The following is a 27660-nucleotide window of genomic DNA, read 5'->3' on the forward strand; positions in this document are numbered from 1 at the left end:
CATATTTAAAAACAGATCGAAACAGAAGAGGTAGGCATAAAGATTTAAATATAACTCTCCTATTTAATAATAAAAATGGGCAAAGTACAGATTTTAATTTGGATATCAACAATATTTATTGATAAAAGTTCAAACTTAGATTCAAAAACGAAACGCAAAACATAACGCCTAACAAGAATGCCACACTATTTTCATATGGAAACAATCCATCTTGCTCATATATTATTCACAGGCACTTGCGAGATCCCCTCTTATATTCAAAGAATAAGATTTATAAGCCATTACTGTTAGCCGTTCCCACGTACTTCGAGCATCTTGGATTTCCCCTTGCGCGCGCATACTGTTTTATAAGCAAAGCCCTTAACACTGTAGGTATGGCAGAAACTTTCATTCATAACAAAGCGGTACACAGTAGTCGCGAGTAGTCACGCTAGAGATCGCTTCGTGAACAAACGCTGCGATAGATTCGCCATGGCTTATTTTAAACAAACTTAGAACCATAAAGTAAATAAAATGTGGGTAGACGTGAGTGCGCGCGAAAAACAAAACTACATTACACAAACGAATGGATCTTTTATACCGGGGTAAGTGCACGTTTTGGTTTATAAGGAAAATATTGGAGGGAAAGTTAGCTAAGCATACAATGTTAAGCTAGGGGTCGTAAAAATATTGTTGTGCGTAGTAAAACTAAAATATAATACTGGCGTCAGGCTTTTTTTATTGTTTGAACTTTTACCTATATAGTAACTTACTATTTTGTATCGTCGGTCTTATCAGTGACGTAAGTCTTTTAGAGATTAAATGTTAAAGGACTAGCTCGGTCGCTGTTTTATGGTATTAAATAAATCTTTTATGGTTTTAAAATAAATCGAAATGTAAAAGTTTACCTCATCTACTGTCACAATATACTTAGTTAACTTTGTTTTTGCAACTAGTTTACAAAAACAAATTGAGGGGTTCTGAAGGGTCTTGCTCGGTCATTGGACCCAACTAAGCACCAAACACAATGACTTCTAAACCATTAGATAACTACTTAAGTAGGTACATTCCTTAATTAGACAAGGGATAACATTATGTGCCAAATATTATCTATGCTGTCACAAGTTCATTACTGCAACATTACAATTTAGTATGGAATCTAATGGGGGTAAGTACCTAGCTCTATCTATTGTTGGTACCTTTGTGACATAGGTAACCCCTCAATTATCATCATAATTATCACAAGCATCTTAGCACCTTTAATTTCTGCTCTTCACAGAAAATTGGCGAGATATTCTTTTATGTAATTGTAAAGTAGGTGACAGACAAACAAGTGTGACATAACCCCTCAATTAGGATCATATAAATTTAAAAAGTAGATAAGGATACCTTCTTAACTATCCAGATGAAGGTTAGTCAGAATGTCAGATAAAGTAGGCTAATAACAACGACAGAACAAATCCTGTCGCCCACGCCTTCACTCGCGACAAGCGTTGACAACGATTTATTTACGACCTTTACATAAATAGACGGCAAAGCGAACCTTAATTTTTCCCTCGAATATTATGTAAAGTCTGTCGCGTGCCTAGAATGTCTGACTATTAATAAAAATGAAATTCTAAAGAAATGCCTATGAAAAGTTGCGTCGCTTAAATATTATTAGGTAGCCTACCTACCTTACCTAAATGCCTACTTTCAGAAGCTTAATATAGGTAACTGGATGTCGTGATATAAATAAATACTTACTGAGTTCCTATTGATTTCTTGGAATAATTTAGCAATTCTGTAAGCTGGTTTACTTAGAAAATCTAGGCACAGCTGAATCAATAAATATCATTTGTTATTTGTTTATGCTGCTTCAGGGCACTTACATATTAAATCATCATCGTTATCTTTAATTGAGAGATGCAGATATCCATCCGGTTTTGTTTCCATCTCCAGAGACTTTTAGGCAGGAAGAAGCGGACGACGGGTGTGCCTGTGCCCATAAAAATCTAAATCTAATATCATGGTCTCTCTTAGCACTTGAGCGCGGGGCCACGGTATAAGGGATTTCTTCTGCAGATGGCTCTCCAGACTTGATTTATGGCCACAAAAACGTAATTCCTGATTGGATGAATCAGCAGGTTTTGAACATCAAATTACCAAAAGACGGTACCAAAAAGCCAGTTTTAGTTTCTAGATTTTGTTGAGTACGAGCTAAACCAAAAGGCCTTTGCATACGGAAACAGCCGGAAACTACCAAGTTATATTTATGCCCGAGTATGCAGGTAGATAAACATAGAATGGACCTTTTTAGCTTATTGAAGTTCAAAGGTCAGGCTCATCGTTAGGACTCGTTTTGTCACGGAAAGTAGCATCATGACGGGTTGGTATTCAGTGAGGGTGACTTTCAATTCCGAATCTCAAGGTTCTTCCTGCAATAATGGTATCACGTGTGCAGGTAATCAGAAAGCCATCTGGGGCCCGATTCTCCTAATTATACTTAAGCGCCATACGATTCACGTTCGACTCGATTCGACTGAGATCCAATCCCGACTCGATTACGATTGAAGCGTATGTGGCATTCCGCTATTTTTTCTTTGAAATAAACGTTTTTATCCTTTTCTGTCATTAAATAATGAATCGTTTTGTCTGCAAATGATTTACGATTGCAAAATGATTGTACAGCAAACTACCGTATAGACCAAAATCAACAAAATAGCAGACCAATCGCACACCAATCAAATGTCAATCGAATACGATTAGTCTTTTATTAGTAGCAGAATGCCCGATATGGTTAAAACTGCTATTGCTATCATATTGCGATTCGTTTTCTATTCGATTTTGACATTATTAACTTAGGAGAATCGGGCCCCTGTTTATTTTCAAGTTGGTATAGGTATTATTAGACAGGCCCGCCGCTAGCTGTTTGTTCGCCCGCGTGCAAAACCGATTATGCCGCCCTACGACTACATATTATACTGGGTTTTGTCAAAAAATATATAAGGGGTGGGGTCCAGGGGGACCGGACCCCCCCGCCCATTCATATCCATTTTACTTGTCCAACAGAAAAAAATATGTACATGCACCGCTCTGATTGCAAAAAACGCACTTTCTTTTCGATACATAAATATTGCAATAAGTACATAACATATTACACATAACTTTTTATTTACTTGAAATGCTCTAAGTCTTAGAGTAACCTAAGAAGTCCTGGGTTAGCCCATAAGCAGACTAAGCAATTGCTTAGGGCATCAATACAGTGCAATCATTACCCAAGTGGCCCCTATCTATTGAAAGATTGTGATTAATGGGTAGGTACCAACATAATGTATATCAAAGTGCTTAGAACAGATTATGGGTAACTTAAACTAACGAAATTAAATATCTATAGCAATGTTTAATTTCAGTAAAATATGTTATTAATGGTTTTTGGTGGGTTTCCCGTTGAAAAAGTCGACGCATGAGACACATTTCATATGTAAGGAAGCGCGAGCGAAGCGAGCGCGAAATTTTTTTAGTCTAAGGACACAAAACAAATAAAAACCACTGTAAATTAACAAAGCAAAGTCAAAAAGTAAGATATGCACAGAAATGAAGTGCTAATGTACATGAAGCCGCGAGCGAAGCGAGCGCGATTTTTTCCTTAGAGTTTTCATGAAGTAAACATATCATAAAAAGCCAAAGTGAACAAAAAGCTATAACGGACGTGCGCGAAAAATGTTTTTTCGGAATAGAATGCCTCAACAATTAAACAAAGATAAATTGCGATCAGTGCCGGTTTTAACTCTACTAGCGCCCTGGGCGAGATTTCTACGGCGCCCTTCAACTGCAATTCAAACCCATACGAAAAACAGAGGTGTGTGTAGTTACCGATTGCGCGAGCGAAGCGAGCGCGAATATTTTTTTTTATAGTTAACAAGTCGAAGCAAAAATTACGTAAAATGTAGCCCAATCGTACATAAGTTATTGCTGGTTGGTGAATGCAAAAACACCGGAACATGTCTTATGATTGCGCGAGCGAAGCGAGCGCGAATTTTTTTGTTATATTTTAGAACTCAAAACAAAAATTACTTAAAATTTTGCCCAAACGTACATAACTCTTTGTTGGTGTTGGCGCCTATGTATTATATTTTTGGGACTTAAAGTAGTACCGTAAATAAGAAAGTTCATATGGAAACTAGAAGTTACTTTCTTATTAATAAAAGAACTCAAAAACGACGCTACCTTTTTGCTAGGGTAGACTAAAATATTGTTGAAAAATAAAACAACTGTAAAGTGAAGCAAGCCCGAAAATTTTTGAGTTTTGGATCACTAAAAGTCCTAAACATATATAATAAAAAACGACTGTGAAGTGAAGAAGCCGCGAGCGAAGGGAGCGTGATTTTTTTTGAGTATTGGGACATTAAAAGTAGCTATATGTGATAAAAAATTGAAGCGTAAAGTAAGGAAACCGCGAGCGGAGCGAGCGCGAAAATTTTTGAGTTTTGGGACATAAAAGTAGTGTTTGTTCGAGAATTTCTCAAATTTAACGCGGAATTAAACACAAATTCGCTTCGGCGCCCCTGAGCCCGCGGCGCCCGGGTTATTCGCATACGCTGCACCATAAGTTAAGATGGCCCTGATGCTATCCATTCATTTGGATACAGTTCTTGTAAGTTGCAATCTTTGATGAAATTTAAAACAAAAATAGGAGTAACATTCTGATCAAGGATTGGTGGGGGCGCCTGCGGTGCCCCTTATATCCGGCGCCCTGGGCCGTCGCCCAACCGCGCCCTACCGCTACTAACTGCGATATCTGACATGGAGGCGCGAGCGCAGCGAGTGCGAATTTTTTTGGGGATGCAAAGGGTGAACCCGTCAAAATTGATAGGGGACGACCAAAGCGAGGGCGGCTATTGCTGTGTTCGGAAATATTGAAATCAAATAATTGGTAAAAAGATATTGTATTTTTTTAATATTACGTGATAAGTCACTCGATTTGCCGCCCCCTAGGACGTGCCGCCCGCGTGCGGTGCACGCCTTGCACGCCCGCTTACGGCGGGCCTGTTATTAGAGGATCTATCAAATGGAGCCTTGGATGTGATCCAGTTAAAACCGGACTTATGGTTGACCTGTATACCTTAATATCGTCAATTTACTGCATCTTCAACTGTTTCATTTATCTCCACTTATGTAGATGACTAGGTACATAAACTTGATTGGCTAATAAAAAGGTAATAATTCTTACCTACTCTCCGTGCTAACAATAGCTTGATAGATATTATTTCTTGCATAAAAGAGACATCTATTGCTAGTCACGCTAGGACTTCATAACAAGAATAAATGCATTCAAATAACTGTGAAGAACAATGTGGGAGTTTGTAAAATATACATAATTTATGATACTGAATGATATAGGTACACCTACAAGTTTTTATACACATAGCTTTACTTTATGTACTTGAAACCAAGTAGGTACTTGGTTAGTAGTTAGGCGCCTCCATTGCAAATTCAGGTGTAAATTTTAGGAAGCCCTACTTTAGCCAATTTTAGAGGTCAACGGTATCAACAAGCTAATTCGTAATGGCGGTATAACCTGGTATTACCAGTATAGTTGTCACTTGTATCTTTGGCCTGTATGGTAAGACCAGAGAAAACGGCTTACCTTCTTTCTTCCCATCCTCTGTCTAGCCGTTTCCAGTCTAACCAGATGCAGCTGTGTATCAGTGTTTCACAAGGAGCGACTGCCTATCTGACCTCCTCAACCCAATTACCCCCGACGCCCTTAACAAGACTGGTTGTCAGACATACTGGCTACCCTTCTTCTTCTCCGTCGATTCGCTCTTGGCAGAGCGTCACGTTGAGGCGTCTCCATTAAAGGCGGACACAGCTCTATTCACGCTCTCCCGCTATCTCTCTCTGTTAGCAGACTCTCTGGCTACCCTTAACGACTGCCAAAGATGTTCAATGACAGCTTCATTCTTTCTCCCCAAAAAATCGTATCATGTTACATTTCACAAATGCTCAGATCAGTCTATCAGAGAAAAGCGTAGCACTCGATGCTTTAATCAGGAAATGTTTTCTCGACGGAGAAAGTAGAAACATACTTGTATATATTGCCGTCACGGTGTTTACCAAAGCGACATACTGATGAGCCGAGCTCGCTTCAACATGGTAATTCGAATTCTTCGGCTGTGATCTGCGGATCTGCCGTGTTTTATTTGGCAGGACTAATGGAATTGATCTACTGATTAAGTCGTGGTGTCAGTGGTGGTATAGTGATTAAGTTTTCTGGGGCCCGATTCTCGTAAGGTAATAATGTCAAAATCTAATAGAAATTGAATCGCAATATGATCGCAATAGCAGTTTTAACCATATCTGGCATTCTGCTACTAATACAAGACCAATCGTATTCCAACGACCGACATTCGATTGGTTTGCGATAGGTCTGCTATTTTGGTGATTTTGGTCTATACGGTAGTTTGCTCAACAATCATATTGCAATCGTAAATCATTTGCAGACAAAATGATTCATTATTGAATGACAGAAAAGGATAAAAACGTTTAAAAATTGCGGAATGCCACATACGTTTCAATCGTACCTAATTGAATCGGGATTGGATCTCAGTCGAATGTGAATCGTATGTCGCTTAAGTAAAATTAGGAGAATCGGGCCCCTGCTGTGTGCAGGGATTGCAGAACATTGTAATGTTCATCATTTCATTTTCTTGAACAGTTGTAAGACTTGCAGGTTTTCCTACAACACATAATTATACAGTGTAAAATGTTATCTCGGACTTAAAATTTAAATACCTCTGCAGTGTTTAACACATGAATATTCACGACCTTCTCCTTGATATATTAACAGTGCTTGTTCACCCGTCTAGAGAACACGAAAACTTTTGATTGTAATCTGAATTGTTACGTTCACGAGTTGACGACTAAAAACAAAAATGCGGCAACAATGATACATACATACGTACGAATATCACTCGAAGTGAAGACCTTCCTTTATAATGATCATGTCACCCACTAGAGCACAAATTGATTTTCGTCCAACTCGAACGCCATAACAATATAGCCATCATACTGTGCTGTGTCTATCATCTCCAAATTAAAGGGCAATCAATAAGACCTCCTTTTACTTAGACCAGAATGTTAAAGAGAGAAAACAAGGTTCAGAATTCCATCCCTATTCGACTCACAAAATTTTCCACAATATCTATTCTAGAGGTAGATAGGTCTATGTTCCGGTGGCGTAGCTGGCTAATCTCTAAAACTGCTAAGCGGATTTAGTTAGCCACAATCTAATCTACTTAACCATTTTTTGGAAGGTTCCACACTACTGTATAAATATATAGAAACCTCTAGTAGATGCCATTGTTATTTCGTGAGGCAATTACCTATTCTAATTAGAAACCATGTAGGTACTAAAAACTTTTCTAAAATGCAAATCATTAGCCTGGTTAACTCCAAACTTGTTCTAGAACTTACACAACTTAATAAAACAATTTAACTTTGCTTTATTATAGGCGTTGAATTAATTGCTTATTTAGGTATCAAGAAGTCCTTGAAGAACTTGATAAACATTCTAAAACTATCCAAGTTTATGTTAGAGTTTCTAGCTATGATTGACGACCTAATTTACCAAAGTTATTACAGATAGTAAACAAGGCATTTTACGGCCATTCCCAAAAACCTATCCATCGATTGTTTTGGAGATTACTTGTATGGGGCTAACGTTAAAATTCTATCTCTAGTAAGCAATTCAACTGGGAGATCGAATATTGGGATCCGCGGTTATTAAATGCCTGGTCAGCTTCGCTCGACTCATTTCCGGAATCAATGTTTAGTAAGCGGAAAATGGAAATGTCTGATGCGAAAATATGATAGTGTTATCGACTTTCGCCCTTAATTCTCGTATGTGGTTATATGTTTATCTGAGCAATTTAATGCTGACGATAAACTTGTCGCGAATATATTCCTTCAGGAAATATGGCTTCACCGCACTACCTCCATTACTTTATTCATTAAAATACTTCAAAGTTTAACAGGAATTTAGCAAGATCAAATTTTAATTTTGAAAGATTCTAGGAATCGAATAGGAGTTGGATTTGAGGTCCTTTGGGAATAAAACTTAAATGTTACTTTCGTCCCGAGAGAAATCACAAGAGTTCAAAAAAACATGATTTCAAATATGGTTCTATGAATGAGTAGTTTGAAAGAAAGATAGTGTTTCAATTATGTAAGTAATTACTACACATATAAAGTGTACCTATTATTAATTATCTTCAATAACCAGTCCATCTATTTTCTACCACATTCCCATCAATTCAGCAGTTTTACTGTCTCCTTCCCAAACGAAATCTATTCGCTCTGCTCGCTAGTTAGGAGTCTAGGATGCACGTGGTGCTTACACACAAACACAGACTTACAAGGTTGATACATGTATAATTTCACGTGTCTGAATCTGATAGCCACGTGATTATCCCCTGGGGTGGCTGATTTCGTAATAGGCCCGTGTCGGAGGCGCGTTCGTGTTATATTGCTTGACAGGCCTTGCTTAGGGGCAAAGCCTATACCGGTCTGGAGGATTGTTGAAAAGAACACCTGGATCACAAAGACTCATTGGAAGGAACGTGGATGGGTACAAGTCCGTAGAAGTCTGATTCTACATATTTGAGATGAATTATGATGAGATGTTCTTCTCAATTTTAGAGATCGTTTTTTACGGGTCAATCTTGTGTTTGTTATGTTTTACTTTAACTTAAGGATCAATTCTAACTATGCCAGTTAGGCAAGAAATCCTAATAGTTCTACCAGCATGTCGAAGCAAAAGTTGACAATACCTAAAAATCTGGCAAACATCCTCAAGAAGCAGATATGATAGAAAGGAAGATTCTAGATTATTATTATAAGGTGAAAGTGGATACAACAAAGACACAACGACATCAAAAGCCAGAATATAATACAATCTTCTTCGATACTATCGGATGATAGTGAAAACTTGTTCAATTGTTCCGAGGCAGATTCGCACGGATTGATCTAACACGACTCCGAGGTAAATGTGCCACAAACAAACGCAAGGAATTATATACCTTCATGAGATAGTTATAAGGTTGAGTTGAGCTTGTCTTGGCGGATTAGTGGTGGTTAGTGCATTGGTAATTATAGTTCTTGTAATTAAACCACCGATTTACAATGGACTGTATCTACTTGAAGTGATTAAAGCCTTTTATGTGGTAAACGTGAGTGATAAATAGTTATTACTTTTTATTATTTATACCCAGATGTAAAATTCAGATCATCTGATTAGCCTTTCCCCAAACTACTTTGAGGTCGGCTTAAAGTCTTAACCAGATGCAGCTGAGTACCGCAGTGTTACACGGAGCGACTGCCTATCTGAAATCCACAACCCATTATCTGGGTAACCCGGTACTTCTTAGTAAGACTGATTTTCAGACTTTCTGGCGTTGACTCTCCGTAATCAGTTGAAATATCTAATATAGCATAGGTACATACCTTTAGTTTTTGGGAATAGAAGAATGATATTTTTTTCTCCGAATTATTTTCATTGTTGTGTCACTCCAAACTTCTATCTGGAATGTTCAAACGATAGATTTCCAGATCTCTCGTAAATATTCCCTGCTGTGCACTAAGTACGTGTCTAGACTTAATTAAGCCAATCCAATATGATTGATCTACAAAATAAATAGAACTGTTTTCGCGAAAAAATATTGGGCTCTAAATCCGGTGAAAATTTTATGAATTTCACCATTTATCGTAGGTTTCTTATGTTAATTATTGTCTTGACGGATAATTTCTGAAAGCTTTTCTGAAATAAGTCATATGCCCTCTATACGATCCTTCGCGGTTTAGATACCTACCTATATAGGAATATTTTGAGAACAAAACAGTTCAAAACATGTAGGTATGCAAGTGCTAGTGTGCTGGCTACCTATCTATAAGAATAGCGTAGGTATCACTTCACCCCATCGATCAAACTTGCATCGAACCCTAGCCCTGCCTTCTTTAATCTTTGAAGTAGCAAATCAAGGTAAAATGCGCACACGTTATAATAATACGGTCAGACCACAAACCCCATGGCTTTCATATCTAACGTGGGTGGAATCGGGTCAGGGTCACTAACTGACCTAGGTCTGACCTGACCAACCCCACACGGAACAACTGACAGCACCACTCACGCATTGCAAACCCATTTGTACCACTAGCACCCCAAAAACAGAAAAAGAAAATATTCGATTCCGGTAATTTAATTAGAACAAATCGAATGAATCTAACCTTGAATAAAAATCGAATAGAAATATCGATTAACGACAATTATAACTGACCTTGTACAAACTCGTATTATCGTAACGTATGTGAATTACGATGATTATTATATACTTAGCCAATAAATTATTTAAACTAACATTTCAAGTCACGCAAGAAGAAAAGTCCTAAACTGAAATATGTAGGTACTTTTTGAATTCCTGCGGTGAACGCACCAATAGAAAAGGATTTCATGTCGGAGGTATCGAAGCGTGCTATAGAATAAATTAATACTGCAAGACATTTGAACTTTGAACCCTGCATTTTATGAAAACAGATTTAATGCGACGAAGATATTGTGTATAAATAACAACTATTCTTGAAAGTAGCGCAGTATGATACTTGATATCCCGTCTGTTGTGTAAAATCTCTTTTCTCCAAAAGCTAGACTTACTTACTCACAATAACTTTTCTTTATAAGAGAGAAAACAATGAAGCAGAAAGTCCTCCAAACATCTTGATAAGTTACCCACAAAACAAAAGCTTCCATCGGTCGCCATCGACATAATCAATTTATATGGCATCGTGCCACAAAACTTTCAACAATGAATCTACGGTACCTCCTAACTGAAAATCATTGGCCATCCTTCTTCACGATGCAATCAACGAGCAATTAAAAGCAATCGCAAAATTATCACGATATCAACAAACCTTTAATGTACCAGTTACGGCTATCTATTCGACATAGGAAGGCCGTATTCCGCGGTGTTTCGTACCAGGCACATCTGATATCTTCAGCTATATCCACTATACGTATATACACCACCTACTCACCTATATTTTGCAGCGTTAAACGGGTCGTCGTGTCGTGATCAAAGCTCATTTGTTGGGATTCACTAACAGCTGTTTTCCTTTGATACCACTTATTGGGGAAGTTCTAATAAACACTTAAAGTTTCTGCACTGGTTTATAGGTGCAATCAGTTTAATTGGTACTTAGGTACTCTTTTTATTGGCAAAGTAGTTAAGATCCGTTAGAAGAAAGAAGTGTATGATAGAAAATAGCAACTTGAAACATTTACTTATTGATTTAGTTTAGCAATGGTGTACTGATCTCAATACCTACAGTTAATCCTCAAGAAAGACCTAGACCAAAATAAATGAATTCCAATCTTAGAGGACCAGACAATGCACGCACTACAATCAAATGTGCACTTAAAACTAAAAAGACAAAACTACGAAATGAACAGAATGCGGAAACTAATCACAAACAGCGGTAGTTAACAAGCGTGAGATAATACAGTGTTACCTACATGGTCTCGTAACGTCACAATCGTATGAACGACCAAAACAAAACCTAGGCGATATTTCCAAAACACACAGTTAATAACGTAAACGGTACTAATGTAAAAAGTGCAGGTGTGCCGTGGGACCGTCTTGTGGATTTTATAACTCATCGCTATTATGTTACAATGGAATTCTCTGTCGTTGTTCTACTTTCGACTTTGTGTTATGTCGATGCGTTCAGTCGAAGGCGATGTCTGTTTTATGACAAGGAATGTAAGTATTTGTTTTAATAATATTTTTGATTGAACATTTTCATATATGATTGGCTAAATAATTTGAACTTACTAATTGAACTAATATCCAATATATACAAACATGGTGACTCGCAGGGTTGTATTTTAGGTCCGACGTTTTTCACTCATATTTGATAAAACCATTTCATCGCGATAACAAATAAGCTACAGCACAGGAAAGGCTCGCATCATTGGACTTATAGTATGTTTATTTGACGATAACACTTGATTTGTATGTGCATCTATTCCAGGTGTTGACCACTGTCCACGGGATATGCACGCGTACCACACGCGGTGTGATGGCGAGACGAGGTCCCAACGTACTTGTACCAATCGATTCACATACATTATAGGTATGTATGTATACCTATATACTTTCATCTATTCACGACCTTGCATCAAGTCAAGCTAAACATTGACCTGCAGTATTGCTCAAAAGGGTTATATGAATGGATATGAATAAGAGTACAAAGGAAAATTGGGTGGATATTGATCGAATATCAGTGAAATCATAATAATCTCCCTAGCTTAGCCACAACAGGATGAGACATTTTTGACGAAAAGTCATCCATAAAAATATCTACATTTGTACTCTTGTGGATTTCATAAAAATATGGAACGATTCTACCATATGGACTATTGAAACAAATAAAGTACCTATAGTCCTCATCAGAACCAGCTATAAGACGTCCACTGCTATTGATGACTTCCCATTGAAAAATTTCCAAATTTTCCAAAAGGCCCCAGCGTCCTGCGACTAATCCATAATTTCTCGTAAATTATTTCAGGATATACTTGCGGATGGTCCCGCTGTGACTGCAATGGGGACTTGGTGTTAGATGAAGAATCTGGTCATTGTGTTGATCTATTGGACTGCCCCAAGCAACTGCCTCGAAGGTCTAGGGACAGAACGCTGCGAAAGAATAAACCTTTTCATATCCCGAGGAGGGTCCATACTCATGATCTTGTGGACCCCTATGAGAAGACTATAAGAAGTCGCTAAACTAGAAGACTGATTATAATAGTGATGTTGAAAAAAAATTTAATAGATGCCAGAAATTATACTTTGATTTAAAAAGATAAAATCATCTATCTAGCTACACTTTAAAGGATATGTAGCTACACTTTAAAGGATATGTAAATAAGCCTATTGCAAGGGATATGTAAACATTCGATTTTCTATTTTCAGACTAGTTGTTAAAAATAAATTAATTAATTATGACCAAATATTAAAGTTTCATTATATTTATATTACACGGTTGCCTTCATTTATACGTACTCATCAAATTCTATCAATAGGTATACATTGAAATTGAAGGCATGGCTAGTTTTTTGTCGTAGTATCTAAATGTCAAAAAAATACAAATCTGCATAACCAACATTTTGAAGCAAAGAATATCCTACAGTAGAATATTTAAATTGAATTGAGAACCTCATTCTTTCAAAAGTTGGTTAAAACAAGGAAAACCATCCGATAGGATAGACAAACACAGAATATTGTGTAAACCAACGATGCTCCAAACAAAAGCATCTGTTTACGTAAGTTTACGAAAATATTGGCTGCATTGTGCAGTATCGATCAAACAAGCCATTCTGTCGCTGAAGATGGGAAGAAACAATTATTCCATTCATTTTCCCTTAAGAGTGACTGCGGAGAGGTCGTCATGCAGCAAGTTCTGGTCATCCTTTGTTTTGTTCACGCCATTGAGACACTTTACTACGCGAAGGTCGGGAAACCTAACTGTCTTATGTACAACGAGACCTGTGAGTTGAGTACCTTGATTTATTTATCTTCTTAAATTTCATTAAGTATTTGTGTTTATAACGAGTTTAGGCCTTTTCAATTCATGCATGTTCATTCCTATCTAATTTATTTGTACTTTCCCGATTTCTATGGGTTCCTAGATAAAAATCAATAAAGCGTAGTTGGATCTCACCCACTTTTATCTATTTATAAATGTAGCTATCTAAATCGGTGTTGCTCGTTAGTTTTTCTAAGAATTGGACCAAATTGGAATTCTATCGACCGTTAACAATAATAATATAATTGAAGACGGATTCTTTACGGCCACTAATGTCTAATCAGGCCACGCGCTCGTTATGAAAATCTCTCACGAATATTGCAATTTCAAATACATTTACCTACTTATACGTTTTTTAAAGTGATATTCTGAGCTGACGACACATTAACGCTAAGCCCTCTAAAGTGATTTAAGCCTGTCAGGGCTTAGCTAAAAATAACCTAGGCACTTATCCTTTTAGGTAAGCTGTTTTGCGAAACCCAAAAATCTCATTGTCACCTCTAATTTTAAACCAATTAGGTAAAATGTCTCCTGCCCTACAGTTTTGCGTTAATTGTACTTGGAGTTTTTTAGTTAATTCAATCTAATCAACTAGGTGTGTTTGCTTAATTGGTAATTACGAGAAAATTAGGGACTTGTATTCAAGATTGGAGTACGTACAGACGTCAGCAGGTCAATCTATCAAATTTTACCAATCGAACATTAACTTTTCCCCATAGTGATAAGCTTGAAAATCTATTGAAGAAATTCGAGAGACTGAGGTAGGTTGATGTGCTGTCGATTGTACAAAAAGGGATCATCTTTTTTATCGGATTAAAATATTTGCCAAATTACGAAGTTCCTTCACATATTTTATTTTAATCATTTTAATTCCACAGGTGTCACCGAATGTCCAGAAAATATGCACCGTCTGAACAGCGAATGTCGTCCGACACCGTCGCAGAGGACGTGCGACGAACCAGTCGCAGTCTCCATGGGGATCATCTGCGACTGGTCGCGCTGCGATTGCGACTTTCCCCTAGTCTTACATTTGCCTTCGGGGTACTGCTTCATGTACGAAGATTGTCCATGATTGCGAAATGGAATCCACTTTATTGGAATTGAAAATTAATATATGTTGAGATTTGTTATGAGAAATAAATTATTTGGATTGATTGTTATTTTACCTCTTGGTGTTTTACTTTCCTGTCTTTTTTTAGGATTTGGAGTTTCTACACCCTTTATTGGAGAACCTATCTATTCCCTATAGTTCAGTGAGACCTAGCTGTTTAAGCTATCAGTACCTACCTACTATGTAGGTACCTATGTCTGTAAGAGTTGGGGTTAAGTTAATAACAATGTCGATGATAAAATTGCAAAGGCAAATAAAAGGAAAACAAGTAAAAATAAATCAAAAATAGGAATAGGAAAAGAAGCAAAAATATTATGATCTGAGTTCCCACTTACAGAGCTCCTAAAGCCAAGGACCATTATAACTTAGTACGACCCGAGAGCCTGCATAATTGTCTAAATATTTCAGTCGCGATGTTTTGTAGTAAGATAGAGATTTCTGTATTCGTTATTGATTTTCACTAAGAGAAAATGGAAAATTGTGTGATTGATGCAAGACTATAGCCTATAGGAAAAGATAGAAACATCACAGAACTAAGACCTGTTTCACGCTTAGCTGTTCAGAACATTTTTATAACATTATTTTCTTTCATTTCAGGTACACCGGCCACTGTCCTATGTTAAAATTCCGCTTCGGAAAATGCTACGGAGACAACACAAGACAGATACTGAAAGAAATACGGTCTAAGGGTCTGTTTAAGTAAGTATAGAAACAAGCAAGCAAGTTCGTGCTCGAAAAATAAATTCATAGCTATCGTTTAAGAGATAAGATGTTAAAACTATACTTCTTATGTATGTAGGTACCTATGTATCCATCCAATAAAACCCTAGGAACAAAATATGAACAATTTAGTCAGAAAAAATATTGATATATTCCAACAGTCCTGTACCTACTATGTGTCCGCGAATTCATTGGATTGAACACATCAAAATACTCTGAGAATCTCGTCTCTATTACTCAAATAAGAGACATACGTAAGCAGATAGAAAAAATCCGCAAAAGAGATTAAATTCTGATAAAGGTGCTGCTGTTCCCACGCATTTGCTCTCAGAATAAGGGATCAAAATAACCCAACCTTTATAGGGTGCTTTGAAACATACTCTTATACAACAAAGCTATAAACTATACCTTTCTAAGTATTTGGATATAAATTGAATAGTTTCGTAATGGCAATACCTAATACCTAGTCTAGGTAATATCGATCGCATCACTAATACAACACTCGAGAGAGATAATAATTACGAACTTAATATTCAATTAGTGCCTCTTAATTGGAGACTTATTAACGTTAAAGTCTCTAATTAATTTTCCAAAACTTTTCAGTTCTTAAGTAGCTTAACTAAAAACAAGACATTATTTTACATATGTATAACCTTTAGAACCTAGTACCTAGTTCCCACAAGACCACTAACAAATGCAAGCAAGTTTCACACATGCGGCACATAGGTATTTATCACTTAACTTACCAATCCACTATTGACTTTCAGCAAACCACTAGAATACCGGCCCCGTGATAACTACGAGCTCGACAATCTTCCTCGCTTCGAGACTCCTCAGCGGGATGTGTACGACGGCATCAGAAACAAACCCACAGCACACATGACTGGATACACGGGATACGTTCCAGGAATGAATTTTAGGTAAATTGTTTCTATGTAACAAAGATGAAGGTATTCAGATATAAGAGGGATGGAGAATAAGCGGAAGAATAAAAGATGGATTGATTGCCTGAGAGATGACATGAATAAAAGGGAGTGAATGTTAGTGTAACGAGTGTCAGAAAGGAACGGGGAGCGGAAAACATGTATCGACCCCCAATAAAATTCGGACCAGGGCAGGAACAAAGAGAGGTAGAAAACAAGAAAGGTTCAGCCATGAAAGTTTCATCCTTCATGATTGGAAAAAGATTTTGTGGGATCTAATATCGCTAAGATTCACTGTTCTAAAGAGCATAAGGGGACATTGATGGCTCATATATGAGGTCGAAATGAATTTTACACGTAGGAGTTGAAGACCAATTTTTGACCGAATGGTCAGTTAGGATGATTTATAAACCCACAAAACCCATGTCTCTTCTATTATTCTTCATTTGACACACATTCACAAACACCTCAGATACGCTGTTTATTCTGAACCAAATTCTACAAAATACGAAATGAGTGTCAATATTGATTTTCCAATCCAATGATTTCAATAAAACAGCTGTGACACCCGAATCGTGGAAAACAAACACAAAATCAATTCCTATCATGAAATGCCAAGGATTTATTTTCCATCGAAGATTTACGAGTGACATAAAAGGGTCGAATTCGGAATCAAGTTCAAAGAAAGCGAGCGTGATTGGAAAACGTTAACATAATAATTGTTTGTTCTTTACTTTGCTGTATTTGCGTCATACTTGTCTACTGAAAAATGGGAAACGTAAACATTATTACGATGGGACATTTACATCTTCATCGTACGAACTGTACATTCGATCGGGTATCTACATAATACTATAGTGGACGCTAAAATATACAAATAATTAACGCTGTAATACAAAGAAGCAAATGAAACTGTTACTTAAGCTAGATTAACACGGTTTGTTATTGTTTCCAGTTACGGTAAATCGTATGGACGAACGGCAGACGATTGCATGGCGAATTTCACAGATAGACAACGCGAATTAAGACGTAAAGCTGACCTGAATAGGAGTTATATTCGATCAAGAAGCGCACCCAAGATGGAAACAGTACACTCCAGAGACGAAATCCGACGAGACTTGAACAGATTTAGAGAAATCAACAAGTATAAAGGTAAGCAGATTCTATAAAAACATTCGATAATGTTAAGCGAATAATAAAATATAACTTATAGCATATAGAACCATGTGGTTAAGTTGCTTAGCAACGAATTACCTCAAATTAGAATAATATTTCCATATAAGATAATAATACGTAAAAAGTCCAAACACACTCCTTAAAACATAGTAGTAATTTAACTGGGGTCCACCCTAGGACCACTGCTTAATTGAACTGTTGTATTTTGCAGAAAACACAATATCACCAGAATTTCCACCGATAGCAGGATACACAGGACACATACCAAGAATCAAAGGCTCCGAAGCTTCCCTCAGTCAACGATACCATTGCGCAGCAAAACGCGGCCTTGAACTCATCAAAATGGAGAGAGAAAATCGTAAGGAGCTACAAAACGCCGATTCTAATATAAAAGCCATATTGAAAGAGAATGGGAAGAAGTATTCGTACTGGAACTGGGGATAGCATACAGGCAGAAGGATGTTCTTCACCAAGCGACGGTGAACATTCTTCTATAAAACGGAACGATCAGTATTTTTGAAGAACTATAAGGAATGAGAGTCACATTAGATTTCTACGTCAATCGTTCATTACATAGTCATTGTCCATAGGCCTAATTATAATGAATGCGTGATTTGAGAAGAATATATTTTACTAGATGTAAATGTTGGTTTAGCTGTCCTGTGTTGAGTGAGAATTCCCGAGAAAATGTGATATGTTTTAGAATCAACATTTTTAAGTCATGGTCGACGGAATAATCCTTTTTCAACTGCATTCCATTTGGAGCACAAATAGAGAAATGCATTCAAAGAGTATTTGAGCATACTCCGAATTTGATAATGCATAAAGTACAAACACTAAAAATAGTTTTGTTAAGTCTTATGTATATTTTTAAAATAAACTACATAGTAATTGAGAAATAATTTGTTTTATTAATATCAATATAATTTAAATAGAAATAAACATATAGTGTCTATAATCTCTCTGAAGTTTTATATGAAAATATATTTTCTATAATTATGTCAGATATAAAAATAGTTACTTTTGTTTTTTGGTTCTAGTACAACTGGCCGAAAATCTTCAACCTTACATAATAAGTTTTCAATATTAGTAATGCTTTGTCATGTTCTACACGACTATTAAATAACTTAATAATACTTTATAACTAGGTTATGCTTGAGTTATATCTTGAACTTAGTTTTCTTATTTGCCGAATATATTTTTTGTCATCATTGACAGATTAAATGGTTTAGGGATCCATATCATTTGAAATGAGGCGTATACATCGAATATGATTTATCGCTCTCAAATATTGTATGCAAATTGAGCATCATTCTATTTTGTTCCATTATGGGTAAATTATCTAAAACATTATACAACTCAAGCATGTATTAGGTACATTAACACAAGGCACATACAACACTACAAAAATACACTTAGTTGCCTAAATATAAAAATTCGTTGCCATTATAGCTACAATAAGAATCAGATAAAAAATAAGTTTTTCAGTTTCCTTATTTACGCCTACTAACAAATTAAAATAAGTTAAATAGACTTATAAAAGTTATTATGACAAGAAAATTAAAATAGTATTTTAAAGACAGCAATACAGTCTATGAGGATATCTATTACTTAAATGCACCAATAATACACTAGCTACAATATTCAACCATCAATGTAAACAAATAAACTTGAATTTAGAACATGCCAGCCAGGGGCCCGATTCGTTCGATTAATAATGTCAAAATCGAATGGAAATCGAATCGCAATATGATCGCAATAGCAGTTTTAACCATATCGGGCATTCTGCTACTAATAAAAGACCAATCGTATTCGATTGACATTTCATTGGTGTGCGATTGGTCTGCTATTTTGATAATTTTGGTATATACGGTAGTTTGCTGTACAATGATTTTGCAATCGTAAATCATTTGCAGACAAAATGATTCATTATTGAATGACAGAAAAGGATAAAAACGTTTATTTCAAAGAAAAAATAGCGGAATGCCACATACGCTTCAATCGTAATCGAGTCGGGATCGGATCTCAGTCGAATCGAGTTGAACGTGAATCGTATGTTGCTTAAGTAAAATTAGGGGAATCGGGCCCCTGTATTGCCAATAGGCAATATTAAAACTTTTTTGACAAGGCCTCTGTAGCTATCACTTTTATAAAAGAAACAAATTCTGTTGTTAATATTCGATGTTTAAATATTATGATAAAAATATTAACTTTCAGGTGTAAATTCAACCATCTTACCAGTTCGTTCATCAACACCATCAACTATCACTGGACTTTCATCTTTCTCTTCAACTTTCACATCACTGACTTCTATTTGATCGACTTTTTTATCTGTCGCTAGTTCTAACATTAAAGTTTCTAACTTCTGAGCTTTCCTAGTTTCGTTGTGTGTGATTAACGCACATAAGTGTTCTGTTAGTAACTCTTTCTTTTCTTTCTCTTTTTGTAAATGGATTTTCGCTTGCAGGAACTCTTTTTCGACTTTTAGGTAATGTTTTCTGAAAATAGAAATGGGATTTATTAGTTTTGTATCGCAGCATTTACATATCATGTTAAAGATCAAATCAAAACAAAACATTGTGTACACAGGCATGTTGCCTAACTCTCTGTTGCTTTATTTGGGGACAAACACAACTAGCTTTTCCCAGCTTTGACTTCGAAACCTTTAGCAATCTCCAGAATCTTTTAACAAAATTCCATCCCAAATGGCTGAAACGTTACAATAGCGTTTTAATAAATACTTGAGAATGAATACAGTATTTCCACTTACTCAGCATCAGCATAACTCAAGCAGGCTTGGTCAATCTTCTGCCTCAACACCGCCACGTCTTGTGAGAACTGGCTGTCCAATACTTGTAGTTCCTTCTTGATTTTCTCTAATCTCATCACCTCCTCAGTTGTTTGTTTGGTCCTGTAATGTAGAATAGAAAACTATTTTAATAAATATTTTTCGTCGACTGTACGATGTATCGTCGATTTGAAGTTAATGGTGGGATGTGGATAGATGTGAGCTGCCTAAGGTCTGGATGGTTGGCACTCATTGGAGGGAGGCCTGGATCGAAAAGTAATGTCCCTAAAGTATCCCTGTCACCAAGAAAGTCTCTCCTTTCTTGAGGAAAAAATCTGTTACTGCAAAGGTCAACCATCACACAATAGTTGAGCATCCTATACTTTTGAAGTCTAAAAATTCGTAAATATTTATTTTGTCAAATACAGCTGCTCTTTTTAATACAAAAACTACATGACAAAGAAGAAAAGAATGCGGTAATTTCCCCATTAAGCGACATTAAAAACCAAAAGTTTTATCAATAACATCACTTGGAAATCACACACAATAACACTAACCATATCGTCTTAGCAACGAGATTGTAGAACTTATTCATATTAACCATTTTTGATGATTAATTCATTTATGAAACGCAAAAGAACACTACAGGACATTGGAGCGGAATACACCATACTGGAGCGAGATAAAACTCAAAGCCACTTCAACAGATAGGAGGAACTGATAACAAGAGATATAGATGGCTGAAATAGCTAGTTTATTCAATAAATTTTGCGATTTAGAATTGATTTATTGCAGTTTTTTTACTGTTGCATGATAATCTATATCCTACTTATATATTACTTATATTATAAATGTGAAAGTTTGTGAGAATGTATGGATGTATGTTTGTTATTCAATCACGCAAAAACGGCTGGACCGATTTAATTGAAATTTGGTATGTAGATAGGTGATACCCTGGATTAACACATAGGCTACTTTTTATCAACACACCACGCGGGCGAAGCCGCTGGCGGAAGCTAGTATACTCATATTACAAAGAGTATACTCATATTACAAAGAGCATTTTGATGTTTTTTTGTACCCTAAAGACTCCGGCATCCGAAACGATTTGAAAAAAAACTTTCTCTTCTGGAAGCTACTCGTTCACTATCTCAAGTAGGCCCTTGTACGGTGGTCGTTTTTCGGCTGTGACGACTAACAATTGACAAAAGAGGCATTGAAGCCTGGCCCAGTTTTCATAGAATTGCGTAATACATACCTACTACCTAGTTAGTTTTTATGACCACATTTTTTCGTCAAATACATCGTAATATTATCATGGGAATATATATAACAATGTATGACGCGTTACACGGTCTTAAATATTTGAAGCAACTGGCACACTGTTGTAAATTCGCAAATATGCTATGAATTTATATTTCTCTACATTAATAACTAATTGAGATATGCCAGTTACGGAAAATCAGTAACCGGCTGCATAATAATTTAAAGTCTCAAGTTAAAGGTATAATATTTATTGTTAAGAGCCATAAGATTACACTCACCCATGGTTTCTTTCTCGATTATAGTATCGTATCTGGACTCTTATCAAATACAAAAATATAAAATCTTTTTTTTTGTTTAATTTTTATTAGGCGTCATCAAAAATATGAAGACTTACCTATCAGCCAGTGCTTTAGCAAGCATCTCCTTTCTTTTCTTATTCTGTTCTTCCATCAGTTTCTGTCTCAGCTGCAATTCTTCAAGCTTAACCTTATGGTTCTCAAGTTCATCTGCTGAATAATTATCAACACCCCTTACAATATCCGGTGTGACATCTGTGCTGTTTTTCCTATCTATACTAACTGTATCTTTATTTTCATCATCCATTTTATTACTACTTGTATTTACTGGTTCTGTATTATTTTCTTTATTAACTTCTGTTTTGATGTTGTCGTTTTTATCAAGATTCTCTTTGTTATTGTCATTGGTAGTTTCTGTAATGTCTCGTACCGGTGTTGTTGGAGATCTAAGGCTGAGTTTACATTTGTCGAACTCAATGTCATCGATAGCATCATCGGAGTTGTGTTTCTGTAGGATCGGCAGTTTGTATTGGTTTGTGGCTCTCTTTGGTCTGAAACCTAGTTTGTCTAGCTTCTTCACATTTGTTGTGTTTATTTGAGGAGCTGGAAAAACATTTGGTGGATTTAAAATCCTAAAATGTTACAGACACAGTTCTACAGAATACTTAAAATATATCTATGATACTAAGAGTATGTTATGTAATTGAAAGTGAATGAGAATAAATTGAAATCATTTTTGATTCTCTGTACAGATTTGACTTCCTATATTATTACTCACATGATGTCATCTCAGAGAGACATGAAATATAGAAAAAATATCATGTAAAATACATTCTATAAACAGCAAATACAATATTTGCTACTTATCTACATCTAAAAAGTGCAAAAATGGGTGTAAACAAATATTAATATCACAATATTCATTATAATTATATTCTTCAGTATTCTTGATTCTTCATAAATGCTGGGTAACACACTGAAGCACAGATGAGATATTTCGTGAGGGTATGACCAAACCAAACTATCCTTACGGAACATTCCACCAGCCCTTGCAGTGATATCTCTTCTTCAACCATATGCACCAAGTAAGAAGCAAAATTAAAAACATATAATTTACATTTAGTTCTGTTTTTGAAGTGGCGATTTCTTTTCAAATTTTATTTTTCATCTTCTCTTCTCTATGTGTCTTCATATTTTTTTTCTTCTTCCGGAACATTCAACGAACCCTCACAGTAGAATAAACAGATCCTGTATATTAAATTGGAGTGTTCTAATATTGCTATACATTCTATGATTTGTGGATAAAATAGTTTAAAACACAAAACAAGTCCCCACAAATAACAAAAATTCCATGAAAAATATTATACTTACAAAAACATGTTTAATTGCTTTTTAGTGTAACAATGATTTTACACAATAATTAATGCAAACACAGATTTAATCAGTATACAACCTTGATACATGCCTATAATATACTAACCTCTATGATAAACAATTGAATTGAATTAATTCACAGAATACTGGCTGGACAGAATTAATCCAACCGGTAGTTTTTGGTTCCAGTCAAGTTCTCAAGTTGTTTTTAGGAGTAGACTAAAAACAACTTGAAAGTTTGACTAAAACCTGCAACTTTTTGATGTAGCCTTCGTTGTCCTTTGTTTCATAAAATGTATAGCTACTAATAACATCATAATATGAGATCATCTGAAGATCTGAATAATTAAGTAGACATGCACAATTTTATTCATAGTACATTAATAATACACTAGGATTTTTAACATGAATCATCATCATCATCAGCCTATTGCAGTCCACTGCTGGACATAGGCCTCTCCAAGTGCACGCCACTGAGATCTATTTAACATTATTAACATGAATAATTAAACATATAGTTTTCTAGATGGATTGTATACAAATACAACCTATATTCATGAGCTGATAACACAATGTGTAGAAAAAATATTTTTTCCAAATAATTGAAGATAGAACGTAATATTTATTTATCTATCCAACTAGACCTTGACAAAAAGGGATTGTTTTACCGGTGCACCTTCAAAATAAAGATGAGAACAAACCAATTTCGAGTAAATTATTACGAGTGCCTAGTTCAATCTATCATGAAGCCTTGATTAATTGAGCAATTCACTAAAGTTATAGTATAAACTACACGCTAAATTAGTTACGGATATGAGGTACATGTGTATTTACCGCTGTTTGAGCCAGTTTCACCGGACTTGATTCGTTTCAACTCTTCTTCACTAAAACCGGAGAACGTAGACATAGTAACAGAGTACCACGATCAAGAAGTTTCATTAAAGAGTCAATAGTTCAACACTACTCATTACTCAATGTAATAAAGTTATTCTTATTAGATATTTGGTAAAGAAAGAATCGAGAAATCCGTGACGACAAAACGGCAACGATCCGATCGTGGATAGAATTTGACATTGACGTTTTGTGACGTCGCATCGATTTTAGAGATGCCATATATGCAGACCACAGACCACGACTACCAAGAAGCACCACATCACTATTTAAAATCATGTGCTATGGTACAGTAGTCCCACTCTTTTCGTGTAAAGAATACATCTAATCTACGTTAAAAAAAAAGACAAAGATAGGTTTGATAAAATAAACATGTTAGTTAAACTCGTGTGAAAGTTCAATACAGACAGAATTCTGAGGGAATATTATTAAACTGATATCTGTGGAGATCAAAGGGGGAGGCCTATGTTCAGCAGTGGACGTCCTATGGCTGATGATGATAATGATGATGATGATTATTAAACTCTCTTGAATTATTCTTATTATAGTATTCTTAAAAACCAGAAGCAGGTTTGTTTAACGAGGAAATTACAAGAAATAGTTTAAACATGAAAATCAACTAAGATTAGTCAAGAACGCGGCAAAATCTTATTCTGTCAAACGATAACATGTCTTGTTACAATGACGTTCGAAAAAAGAATCCTCCAAGCATAGATGAACGGCTGAATGGCGAGATGTCTATGGTCGCTCGTCTCTGCTGCCCTCTTTGTAACTACTGGCAGCTAACACGGCCTCTCCTGACACCCTGACGTCCCCGGCAGGATCTGGGTGAGCCTGGTTGAGTCTCGGAACACCTGCACATGCAATAAGCGAGTTGGACCTGGCTCAATTTCGTCATATTTAAATCTCGATTGGTTATCGTGCTCGTCATCGTTTTTCTGAACAATGACACTTTCAGAATAAAAATTATTCGAGGACTTACAAACCTCAAACAAAGTACTAATCCATTTAAAGAAAGAAAAATAAATAACATCAACTTTAAATCAAATAACAGGTACAAAATTAATAACAGAACACTGGTATACCACCCAGCGACTCGAAAATAAATAACGTCAACTTCAAATCAATTAACAGATACAAAATTAATAACAGAACACTGGTATACCACCCAGTGTAAGTGTGTCGAGTGTAAGGCTGAAACATATTAGTTGTACACATATAAACACACAACATACAAAGAAATCATGTAAATTATTAACCTGGTTTGGAGTGTAAAGCTGAAACATATTAGTTGTAAGAAGAAATACGATTACTTTTACTTATTAGTTAAACCGTGGGTGCAAGCGTGCACTCAAGCGCAAGAAATATGTTATCAAGAACAAATACTCGAACTATATGGAAGTCATAGTCAAATCAAGTCATAGTCAAGCCAGGGGCTCAAAATATACGGAAGTCATGGTCAAGGCAAGTCATAGTCAAGCCAGTTGTTCAGACTATACGGAAGCCATAAGCCAGGGGCTCAGACTATACGGAAGCCATAAGCCAGGGGCTCAGACTATACGGAAGCCATAAGCCAGGGGCTCAGACTATACGGAAGCCATAAGCCAGAGGCTCAGACTATACGGAAGCCATAAGCCAGAGGCTCAGACTATTCGGAAGCCATAAGCCATGGGCTCAGACCATACAGAAGCCATAAGCCAGAGGCTCAGACTATTCGGAAGGCATAAGCCAACAGAACCAGCAGGAGCACCAGCACAGCAGCGCTCGTGCCGCGACCAGGAGCACCGGCAGAGCAGCGCTCGTGCCGCAATCAGCAGCACCAGCACAGAAGCGCTTGGGCCACGACACGGCCGTTACACATTCTCGTGTATAAGTCTGCGAACAAGCACTTACGACATACATTTCGTTCGGCCACTTCTGACCTTCAAAATCTTTCGTCAAATCTTTTCGCTCTCAAAGAAATAAATTCAAGGCATAACTTTGAAACTATGTCTCAGAAATATCATTATTACTAATCATGTGTCAGCAACGCTGAAAACACAACTACCATTGCGGTTTGATAAGTTACGTGTAGTTAACTTCACTTCAGATTTTGCTACACAGAATACTCATAGGTGACAATACCAATGGTTGGTACATTATTACACATTTTTCCACTAAATACAGCTAAGAGCATAATTACTTCCGATGTGTAATCAAAACAATAGAACAGATCACCTGACCTCAAAGCATCTTGAATATACCGTTGCGTAGATTGCAACGCACTGCAATCTATTACAAAATAAAATAGAACGGCAAAAACTTCGGTAATGGCGGATATCCTTACACCGCGTCGTACTTAGTAAAAGTGCCAATGAATCTAAACTGAAATCAAAAACTTTATAGTGGGAGTGAGACTATCCCACTTCTGATCTTAAAAACCAGAAGCAGGTTTGTTTAACGAGGAAATAGGGTAGTGTCCAGGGTCGAAATAATGAAATAATATTTAGTCCGCTTTTTAGATAATCAAAAAATATTGGATACGTATTTTTTCTTTTTTTAATTAAACATAAAATGACAAAGATAATACACTTCAAAAATTAGGAGTGGGGGCCTTTTACGTCACAGTGTCCTGAAAATTGTAGCAACTTGTGACGTCACACTCAACTTTAACACGCTATATCTTAACAAGTTCTGATCCATTTTAAAAAAGAAAAAATACGTATCGCTTAATTTTGGACAATCTACAAGACGGACTAATTATTATTTTTTAGGAAACTAGCCTATTACAAGAAATAGTTTAAACATGAAAATCAACTAAGATTAGTCAAGAACGCGGCAAAATCTTATTCTGTCAAACGATAACATGTCTTGTTACAATGACGTTCGAAAAAAGAATCCTCCAAGCACAGATGAACGGCTGAATGGCGAGATGTCTATGGTCGCTCGTCTCTGCTGCCCTCTTTGTAACTACCATAGATATAATATTTCTAAACAAGATTGCGCACGCTCAAAATATATATTTACGAAAATGAACTCTATTCTAACGCAATAAGGTACTAAATTGGTTGCATAATACACAGAGGCAAATCCGAGCCGAGAGGGATAGTTCGAACGGAGGCTGTTTGTCTCTTTCTAACACCTTGCCAGCATAAAAAAATGTTGTGATCAAAAGTTTTGTCTTCCCAAAAACAATTGAATCACTTATATTTTTATCTTATTTTAACAATTGTAAGTCAACAAATAAATAACAATCGCATTAATTTATTCGTATTTATTATTAAAACATAAACAACATAAATTTTTATTTTGCTTTTTTTTTTATTTTCTAGCGGTAACCTTGAACATTCTTAGCGCGTAATCAGCATTTAAAATTTTGTTTATATTTTTTTGTATTAAATCAATTTAAACTATTAAAATGGTGAAAAAGTGTTGCGTTTCTACTTGCAAAAGTGAATCCTATGGTGGTTGCAATATATCGTTCCACAGGTTAGCTAATAATAACATTTTCGTAAACCAAACAACTAGGGTGCCCATGAA

General features: G+C 36.1%; 3 protein-coding genes across 3 annotated transcripts; 2 read left to right on the plus strand and 1 right to left on the minus strand.

The window, feature by feature from the left end:
- Window positions 1-368: 368 nt before the first annotated feature.
- Window positions 369-18428, plus strand: LOC124635264 (protein FAM166B-like). The gene is made up of 5 exons (XM_047171131.1): window positions 369-584; window positions 15305-15406; window positions 16195-16347; window positions 17306-17502; window positions 17738-18428. Exons 1-5 carry the CDS (start codon window positions 514-516, stop codon window positions 17968-17970), a joined length of 756 nt encoding a protein of 251 aa, XP_047027087.1. The 5' UTR covers window positions 369-513; the 3' UTR covers window positions 17971-18428.
- On the plus strand, window positions 10453-13021 carry LOC124635265. The gene is made up of 3 exons (XM_047171132.1): window positions 10453-11774; window positions 12046-12147; window positions 12583-13021. Exons 1-3 carry the CDS (start codon window positions 11687-11689, stop codon window positions 12795-12797), a joined length of 405 nt encoding a protein of 134 aa, XP_047027088.1. The 5' UTR covers window positions 10453-11686; the 3' UTR covers window positions 12798-13021.
- Window positions 18429-19524: 1096 nt separating the features above from the next.
- Window positions 19525-24321, minus strand: LOC124635263 (RAB6-interacting golgin). The gene is made up of 4 exons (XM_047171130.1): window positions 24085-24321; window positions 21975-22479; window positions 20297-20437; window positions 19525-20024 (listed from the first exon to the last, which is right to left on the minus strand). Exons 1-4 carry the CDS (start codon window positions 24155-24157, stop codon window positions 19733-19735), a joined length of 1011 nt encoding a protein of 336 aa, XP_047027086.1. The 5' UTR covers window positions 24158-24321; the 3' UTR covers window positions 19525-19732.
- Window positions 24322-27660: the final 3339 nt, after the last annotated feature.

The sequence above is a fragment of the Helicoverpa zea genome, chromosome 12 (assembly GCF_022581195.2).
Source record: "Helicoverpa zea isolate HzStark_Cry1AcR chromosome 12, ilHelZeax1.1, whole genome shotgun sequence".
NCBI classification, from domain to species: domain Eukaryota; kingdom Metazoa; phylum Arthropoda; class Insecta; order Lepidoptera; family Noctuidae; genus Helicoverpa; species Helicoverpa zea.